This window comes from Otolemur garnettii, unplaced genomic scaffold (genome assembly GCF_000181295.1).
Source record: "Otolemur garnettii isolate 467f Iridium unplaced genomic scaffold, OtoGar3 scaffold00392, whole genome shotgun sequence".
NCBI classification, from domain to species: domain Eukaryota; kingdom Metazoa; phylum Chordata; class Mammalia; order Primates; family Galagidae; genus Otolemur; species Otolemur garnettii.
The window spans coordinates 36,150-46,003 of NW_003852787.1; the positions used below are offsets into that span (position 1 = coordinate 36,150).

The 9,854-nt window shown below is 42.0% G+C and overlaps 1 protein-coding gene across 1 annotated transcript in view; it reads left to right on the plus strand.

Moving 5' to 3' along the window:
* LOC100943854 (zinc finger protein 43-like) overlaps positions 1–1,562 on the plus strand; it is a gene marked incomplete at its 5' end in the record, with an annotated part of 27,798 nt that extends 26,236 nt beyond the window's left edge. The window contains 1 exon segment of the mRNA XM_012813965.2: positions 11–1,562. Within this exon segment, the coding sequence (XP_012669419.2) occupies positions 11–1,562 (1,552 nt within the window).
* Positions 1,563–9,854: the final 8,292 nt, after the last annotated feature.

The window sequence follows — 9,854 nt, forward strand, 5'->3', positions numbered from 1 at the left end:
ACCTAACAAGACATAAGAGAATGCATACTGGAGAGAAACCCTACAAATGTGAAGAATGTGGCAAATCCTTTAACAAGTTATCAACTTTAACAGCACAAAAGAGAATGCTTAGTGGAGAGAAACCTTACAAATGTGAGGAATGTGACAAAGCCTTTCATGGTCTCTCAATTCTTACAGTACATCAGAGAATTTATACTGGAAAGAAACCCTACAAATGTGGAGAATGTGGCAAATTCTTTAACAAGTGCTCACATCTTACAGCACATAAGAGAGTATGTACTGGAGAGAAACCCTACAAATGTGAAGAATGTGGCAAAGGCTTTAGCTGGTGCTCAGGTCTTACAGTCCATAAGAGAATTCATACCGAAGAGAAACGTTACAAATGTAAGGAATGTGGAAAAGCCTTTAAGCAGTGCTCAAAACTTAAACAACATGAGAGAATTCACACTGGAGTGAAACCCTACAAATGTGGAGAATGTGGTAAAGCCTTTAAGCAGTCCTCAAAAGTTAAACGACATCAGAGAATTCATACTCAAGAAAAACCTTACAAATGCGAGGAATGTGGCAAGGCCTTTAGTCAGTCCTCAACCCTGACAATACATAAGAGAATGCATACTGGAGAGAAACCCTACAAATGTGAGCAATGTGACAAAGCCTTTAGACAGTGCTCACAACTTACAGTACACCAGAGAATTCATACTGGAGAGAAAGTGTATAAATGTAAGGAATGTGACAAAGCCTTTAGCCAGTGTTCAAATCTTATAGTACACCAGAGAACTCATACTGGAGAGAAACTGTACAAATGTGAGGAATGTGGCAAGGCCTTTAATCAGACCTCAACCCTGACAAGACATAAGAGAATGCATACTGGAGAGAAACCCTACAAATGTGAGCAATGTGACAAAGCCTTTGGCCAGTGCTCATATCTTAGAGTACACCAGAGAATTCATACTGGAGAGAAACTGTATAAATGTGAGGAATGTGACAAAGCCTTTATTCAGTCCTCACACCTAACAAGACATAAGAGAATGCATACTGGAGAGAAACCATACAAATGTGAGCAATGTGACAAAGCCTTTAGCCAATGCTCATATCTTACAATACACAAGAGAATTCATACTGGAGAGAAACTGTACAAATGTGAGCAATGTGACAAAGCCTTTAGCCAATGCTCATATCTTACAGTACACAAGAGAATTCATACTGGAGAGAAACCATACAAATGTGAGGAATGTGGCAAAGCCTTTCATGATCCCTCAATTCTTAGAATACATAAGAGAATGCATACTGGAGAGAAACCCTACAAATGTGAAGAATGTGGCAAATCCTTTAACCAGTGCTCAAAACTTACAGTACACAAGAGAATACATACTGGAGAGAAACCTTACAAATGTAAGGAATGTGGCAAAGCCTTTAACTGGTGCTCAACTCTTAAAATCCATAAGAGAATTCATACTGGATAGAACCCTTACACATGTGAAGAATGTGGTAAAGCCTTTAAGCAGTGCTCAAACCTTAAACAACATCAGAGAATTCATAGTCAAATAACCTTACAAATGTGAGTATATGGCAAGGCCTTTAAGCAGTGTTCAAGCCTTACAACACATAAAACAATGCAAACGGGAGAGAAACCCTACAAATGTCAAGAATGTCACATAGCCTTTAACACTTTTTCACCTCTTCCAGTACATAAAAATGTATGGTAATATGTACTCTTATACAAGGAACAGTTGATAAAGGAAACATCTGAGAAGTGTTCCCCAAACGGGTTAATCAGAAGTCAATGTAACATATTAGCATCCAAGAGGTGGGTAAGTTAGTGTCCACAAAGCTCCATATCTACTCTCATGGGTTCAGATAGTCCTTAGGAATTCAGCGTAGTTCAGAGGAAGCTCTCAACCACACAGTTTGGATTCACTAGATTCTCAAATATAGGTAATTGAACTTGTTTAAGTCTCCATTCCTAAATTTATTCTTTTGCTTCCCACCTATAGATAAAACCACACACCAAAAACATCACACTAACCACATTCTGCTCATGAAATACAAGTGCGGAACAGGAGAAAGAAACAAGTGTTGAAGGGGGAAAGAAAATGGGAGGTTGGAAGAAGTACTGGGTCAGGAGTGTGTGTTTTACGCTCTCACTGGAGTTTAAATGCACATCGCCTGTCATGTCTAATTTAGTCTAAAAGGAAGAGAGATATGTTTGTCCATAGGTCAGAAGTGTGAAGCTGGGATCCCCTATTAATGAGATGAGGTAATGGCAGTTGGGTTGTTCTGTAGGGGTATTGACCTGGTAGAATTGACAGGTCTCTGGCTCTAATGCAGAACCATCCTACTGGAAGGTAGCTGTTTCCATACTGTTTGGTCCATGTTGGGAGCCTTATTTCCTAACCCAAATTATGCCACAATTCTGCAGGAAGCCAAATTTGTTCTGATCCTTCTGTCTGCACCACATAAGGACAGGTTAGTTGCCTGTATTAGGGAGCAGGATGGCAGAGGAATCCTATGTGCTAGATGAACAGTTCTGTAGCCCAGTTTGGGGTTCTAATTGGTATACCTGTGACAGACATGTTTTTCCTGTGACACTGCCGACTACCACAGAATTCTTAGCCCATTGCCCAGTTAGTGATTTGTGCTCCAGATGGCTTATGAGAAGAGTTTGGGAGTCTCACACATTCCTAGTTGATTCTCCCTGACTTGATCTCAAAATATTCCCTGCATAGAAGGCAAAGGTTTTTCTATTACTTTGAGAAGACCTGTTTTATTAGTGACAGTAGCACCTTGGGTGACCTTTATGAGTGGAAGAAAAGGTAGTTCTGTGCAAACTGCCTTACATGGAATTGTGAAGACTTTGGCATGGCCTCTGTGGCAGCAACTCCAGTGGAGCTGGTGTAGACAGAAGGAACTCAATCAGACCTCCCAGTATATGTTGTCCCACTGCCAGCATGGAAGTACTTTGCTGGGGACCTAGACAAGTATGGAGAGTCCAGGAGTTCACAGTGTGGTCAGTAGTAGTGCTGAGATTTGGGATGCAGGCATCTTGAGCAAGAATGCCAGGTTGAGGAAGGACCCAGCCTCTCCAGAGGGCTCTGTGTAAGTGACTTTCTTTTGGAGTTTTGTATTATGTCATCTGGAATGTGTATGTTTGATGAGCCCATTTTATATGTCACACAGTTTTGTTACGGGGTTCAAGAATGAACCTGAAGAGTGTCTGTGCCTGACTCTTCCTCTGATGTGTGATGGTGAGAACAGTGATGGTAGTTATTTGAAACTGGAGTTCTCAGCAGACGCAGTATGGTAGACAATAGTCCCCATGGCAGCTTTCAGATTAGGGGTGGTCACAGGGAGGCTCAGTTGCATATCTAAAGTGATAGATCAAGTGAGTGTTGGAGCCGGCAGTGAATCTAGAATCATAGGTGACTGGAGGTGGCAAAATCATTGTAGCTAATAACTTACAAAAGTTATCCAGAGTCTACGTTGAGGGGTCTGAGTTGTGACTGAGTGAGTGGAGGATAATCTCGTTGACCTTGTCCCTGACAGGTGTGGAACTCCAAGTTGGCCACCCTGGAGATGAGCCCCCAGAGAGTCCAAATGAGGCAGCATTAGGAAGAGAATGTGTTTTTGTGATAGGTAGGGAGCTAAGGGACTCAGAGGACAGGAACACCTTCCATTTAGCTGGAAGTCTTCATATCAATAAAGCATAGTCTTTTCCAATCCCTCATCTCTGTTGTGACAGCAATTAAAATGCCTCCCTACGTGAGATTGGAGCAAAGGACTGGGAAAAATAGGCTCAATGAATTGGGAAAGAGTTGAGATTGGAACCTGTAGATATTTTGACTTGTGGCAATCCCACTATAGAGATAACTAGTGGGTGCTTGGTGGTCTTAGAGACAAGCTGGGGAAAGAAGACAAACAGAACCTGGAAAGGCACCTGAGGGTCTTTGGTGACTCCAAGTGGAAGAATTGAGTAAGGGAGTCTATGAGATAGGGATTAATGAAATTTCAGGGACAGGCACCAAAGAATGGGTGCTCATCACCATTACATGTGACCCAAGATGTCATCCACTTCCTAGGCACATTCTTCAGTCACCTATTGCTATTGAACAGTACCATGAAGGATTATGTGAATGTCAGTGACCTATGTAGGCAGGTTATGTACCAAGATCCTGAGGATCTAGAGGATAGAGGCCTGCACTGAGCACTTAGATCTCAGGACTCAGCAAACCTCATGAAGGCTTCACAGCTGCCCCTGTGAGCAGGGACATCAGGCCCATCTACCCCATGAGTCATGGAGGCACCACATCAGGTGCACATCTCTGTCCCTGAGTGGTGAAATTGCAGAGCTGCTTGAGGTTCTGGGGTAACCAGATTCAGCTTCTCCCTCAGGTGGAGACATTGGAAGAAGAATGCAATTGGACCCCTTCATGGTCAGGCAGCTCCTAAGTAGCTGAACACTTTGCTTCTATTGAAGGCCTCAGTTTCCTTGTCCATCATCAGAGAGAGTTGAAATAGATTCCTGAGCCTCAGCTGCCATGCTTTCTCCTCTACCAAGGGCATAATGCAGGTATGAGTGCTGTTTTGTGCACATCCCCTGCCCCTGGTGGCCCTGGCAGTAGTGCAACAGAGGTAGGGCTAGTCATGTGCTAGGGAAATTTGATAGGTATTAGATCTCTGCCTTCCAGGGAAGTGTGTTCAAGATTTATGAGAAAGAGGAAGGTGAGCAGCTGGGACCTTTACTTTTGGGGTACCATGGGGATGTGGAAATCAGAGACACCATGGGCAGGACATTTCTTGGCAACATCCTCTGCATTTTTAGATTTGTTTGCATGGATTAACACAAAAGGAGGAGACTCATACCAGGAGAAGTTACAGATAGGGACTTTAATGGAGAACTAATTTCTAGAGAAGGGGCTCTTTCTATCCAACTGTGAGAACAGGCTGTGCTGCATGGGTTTGGAGAAGAGGAGCCCTTAGGAGAAAAGCTGCAGAAACTAGTCTTTGCTTCCTCCCTCTCCCACAGACCCTGTTCATCATCTCCCATCCAGACCCTCTCAGCATCTTATCCTTCCCTCTGGCTCCAAGAGGTCAAAGTTCTTCAGAAGTTTCACTTGTTCCAAGGGGCTGCAAACAATTATCATCTTCAAGTTGAGGATGAATTTAGAGTCTGGTTTCATTCCATGAACTGACTCAGTCAGAGATATAAGTAGCAGTCTTGTGGATTCGCAAAAGGCACAGAAGGACATTCTTGTGGACAGGTGAAAGCGCCTATATCTATGGATCCCTGGTCAGCATCAGGTCCTCTTTCATAGTGATTCCTGGGGCACCAGTTCTCTAAATGATGGACACAAAAGGAGGGGGACCAGAGGAGTAGCTCCTAGTGGGCTCACATATGCCTTTTCTGGAGCTGACAGATGTGGTGCGAGCTGGATCCCTTATTTCAATAGGGCAGCAGCACCCTCAAATCCCAGAACAGCCATGTGAAATCTCAGGGGTAATTCAAGGCCTGGGAGACAGAGACACTATAAAGTTTGGAATTAGTGTGGGATCTGGGATTCAGATAGTTTACCTGGGCACCCAGCTCCACTATTCTCCAACCCTTTGATGGAGGTGAAGGCCTCACTGCTCTGGTACTTGAGGCATAATTCTCATAAATTTAATGTGCCTTTTCAATCTCTTTTTCTCTTTTATCTATATTTGTCTATAATCACTATGTATTACTGATCTCAGTGTTAAGAGAGATCAGTGTTACTGATCTTGTGTTAAAGACATGCTATACATTGTGTATTATTCTTCCTCATGAATTCTTTGCTCTACTGTACGATTCAATTCATACGAGGTACTTTGAGTAAAGTTTCTAGAAATACAAAGTAGGATATAGAGACATGGGCTATAGCAGTGTGAAAAAAAGCTGTAATTTAAGGGGTACAGTGATTCACTTTTGTAAGATGAAGAAATGTTTCTATGTATGGAGGTCATGGTTGCAAAACAATAAAAATGTACTTAAGTGCTATGAAATGTATGGTTAAAAATGGTTAATATTTTAATTTTATGTGTATTTTACCACAATGTAGAAATAAACTTAAATGAAGAAACTACAATATTACCCCCAGAATCCTAACACCCCAGAACACGAACAACTTGGAATCCAAATGAAAAATTTGAGCCAATTTTGCCCCAGATCCAGTCGCCAATTTGGAATTTGAATGCCCAGCCCACTCTTGGTACATTTTTGTGCCTAAGTTTCCCCAGCGCTTAGGGCACCCATAAGCTTTGTTGTTTGGTTTGTTGTCAGAAGCTGTAGTGAAAGCATCTTGTGTGATTTTCACTGCTAATTTTATTCTTTTGTGCCTGTTTTGTGTTACTTTTTGTATAATAATACGTGTATTGGCTATGGGTCCGAAAAAGTTAGTGAGGAAAATAAGTATAAGAGGAAAGCTGTTAAAGCTACAATTGGCATTAAGCATGAACGCAGTACACGTGTGTCGCTACTATGTTTGGGGTGCCTAAATCAACTGTACGATTTTGAAAAACAGCTGACGTGGCCTCGGTGCCCATAGCTCAGTGGTTAGGGCATCAGCCACATAATACCAGGGCTGTTGGATTTGAACCTGGCCCGGGCCAGCTAAAAACAATACTAACCACAACAAAAAAATAGCCAGACTTTATGGCGGGCGACTGTAGTGCTAGCTAATTGGGAGGCTGAGGCAGAGAATCGCTTGAGCCCAAGATTTGGAGGACTCTACAGCACACACCATACCCGGTGACATAGTGAAACGCTGTCTCAAAAAAAAAAAAAAAACCAAAAAAAAAAAAAAAAACAGCTGATGTGGCAAAGGTGTTATGACACTGACCTCTAGGTGGTCAAAGAGTATACAAGAGAAGGAAAACCTACTCTTAGTTTGAATTAATAAAAAACAGCTGGCTGGTGAGGTGTTTTCTGACATAATTTGTGACAAAGCCAAAGTCCTCCATGATGATTTAGTGAAAGGCTGCCTGATGCTCAGGCTCAAAAGGAGGAGCTTAAAGCCAATAGGGGTTGGTTTATGAACTTTAAGAAAAGGACTGGGATCCAGTGTTTGTTATGGGTGGAGAGGCTGCCACTTCTAATTTGGAAGCCACACAAAAGTTTGTAAAGAAATTTAAGGAATCTGTGAACAGTGATGAGTATATTTTGAACCAACTGTTCAATTGTAATAAAACAGACCTTTATATATTTAGGCTTTTATATTTTTAATTGTATTAATTTACATTTTTATTCAAATATTATTTGTTAATATTTTACCTTAAATCCAGTGTTTACTGTTAAAGTAATTTTGGAAATTTGAGTTTGTGGACCCTGGAATGAATTAACCCAGTTTTTATTATTCTAAAGGGGAAAAATTGTTAGTGGGGACGTTGCAACACAAAAGTATCCATGATACTAAAAGGAAGATTAATGGCAAGGAGAATTTTGTAGTCTGTACTCAGGGCCATTACTGTTGACAGTGTGGCAACACAGACACTCAGCATTTATTCTTTTTTAGACAGAGTCTCACTATGTAGCCTTCAGTTGAATGCTGTAGCATCACAGCTCACTGCAACCTTAAACTCTTGGGCTTACAGGATTCTCTTGCCTCAGCCTCTCAAGTAGCTGGGACTATAGGCGCCCACCACAAAGCCCAGCTATTACTTTGTTGCAGTTGTCATTGTTCTAGCTGGCTCAGGCCAGGTTTGAACCCTCCAGCCTTATCATATGTGGCCAGCACCCTACCCACTGAGCAAAGGGAGCTGCCCTTGGGTGGTTTTTTATTTTTTTATTTTTTTATTTTTTTGAGACAGAGTCTCATTTTGTCTCATAGCAACCTCAAAGTCTTAGGCTTCAGCTAATCTCTTGAATCAGCCTCCTACGTAGCTGGGACTACAGGTGCCCACCACAATGCCCAGCTATTTTTAGACAGATGGGGTCTTTCTCTGGCTCAGGCTGGTCTCAAACCTGTCAGCTCAAGCAATCCACCCACCTTACCCTCCCAGAGTGCTAGGATTACAGGTGTAAGCCAGAGCCCCCTACCTTTAACATTCAGTATTTTCTACAAAAACCGTCTCAGGTGATTCCTGATACAGCCACAGCTGCAGTTCACAAAGCTGCATGCTGGTTTATCATTTGTTGTCTCCTGTTTAGATTTTATGGCTCTGACCCTCCCCTGCTTACCTCATTCCTGGAAACACTTGTGCAGTTGCCTTGGTTTCCCCCCCACCCCCAGTGGTAACCTGGGATCCAGTGGTGTAATTAAATGTCACAAAGTCTTTAGGGATTCCACAGTGACCAATACCTAAGTCACTGTACTCTGGTGAAGTACTTATCTTGTTGTAGTCTCACATTCATCTGCTCTAGTGAAGCTGTGAACAATTCTAATCACTGGATCTCATTCTGATCTTTCTGAGGCAGCTTAAGAATCTAGGCTTTTTTTTTTTTTTTGAGACAGAGACTCACTATGTCACCCTTGCTAGAGTGCTGTGGCGTCACAGCTCATAGCAACCTCAAACTTGAGCTTAATGGATTCTCTTGCCTCAGCCTCCCAAGTACCTGGGACTACAGGTTCCCGCCACAACATCCGGCTATATTTTTGTTGTAGTTGTCATCATTGTTTATCCGGCCTGGGCTGAGTATGAACCTGCCAACCCTGGTGTATGTGGCTGGCTCCCTAACTGCTGAGCTACAGGTGCCAAGTCAAATCTAGGCATCTTTTCTTTGTCTTTCAGTGCTGTGATCTTGGACTTCTCAACGTTCAGAACTGTGACAAATACATTTCTTTTGTTTGTAAGCCACTGAGTCTATGATAATCTTTTCCCTCTTCCATATTTAAGATTTTGTGTGTTAGTGACTGCATTGGGTCCATGCTGGCAATAGAAGACAGCATTCTTTTATTAAAATCAGATCATTATCAACCTTCATTATATCTGGAACCTTAATTTACCTTTTTATTTGGGGGGGGCATTGTTTTGGCCAGGGCTGGGTTTGAACCCGCCACCCTCAGGATATGGGGTCAGCACCCTACTCCTTGAGCTACAGGCGCTGCGCAATTTACTTTTTTCCCTCTTTCTAGAAACAGAGTTTTATTTTGTTGCCCTCGGTAGAGTGCTGTGGCGTCACAGTTCACAGCAACCTCAAACTCTTGGGCTTAAGCAATTCTCTTGCCTCAGCCTCCCAAGTATCTGGGACTCTAGGCACCTTAATTTCTGATGTTACATACTTAATATGTATATATTCACAGGATATGGGGTTTAAAATATGGACATGCTGTGGGGGAGGACATTGGTTCAATTACTGCCAATCCTATTAAACATAATTCTCCATCTCCACAAATTTACTGCAGAGAATAGTAATGGATATGATGAATATCAAATTCATCATTACTCACTTATGCCTCTTCTCTCTAAATGACTATTATTAATATGTACTGAAACTGAATGTGTATGCTAAATCAACAAATGGCAGTTGTTCACAATGAGGCTCTTGGGGAATTGGTGCTGAGCCTGGACAAAAACACCATAGTTCTCATTGATTAAAGTTGAGGTAAAGCATAAGGCACTGGTTCAACATGAACTTCAGATGAATAATGCATATATATGTATATATATGTGTATATATGTATATATAATATTCCAAGCATTATATAGAAATATTATGTAAAGGTAGGCAAATACTGCTGACTCATACTAAAACATTATTATCTTTCTGAATTTTTTTTTTCTTAAATGAGACAGAGCCTCAAGCTATCCCCCTGGGTAGAGTGTGTGGCATCACAGCTCACAGCAATCTCCAACTTCTGGGCTCAAGCAAGTCTCCTGCCTCAGCCTCCCAAGTAGCTGGG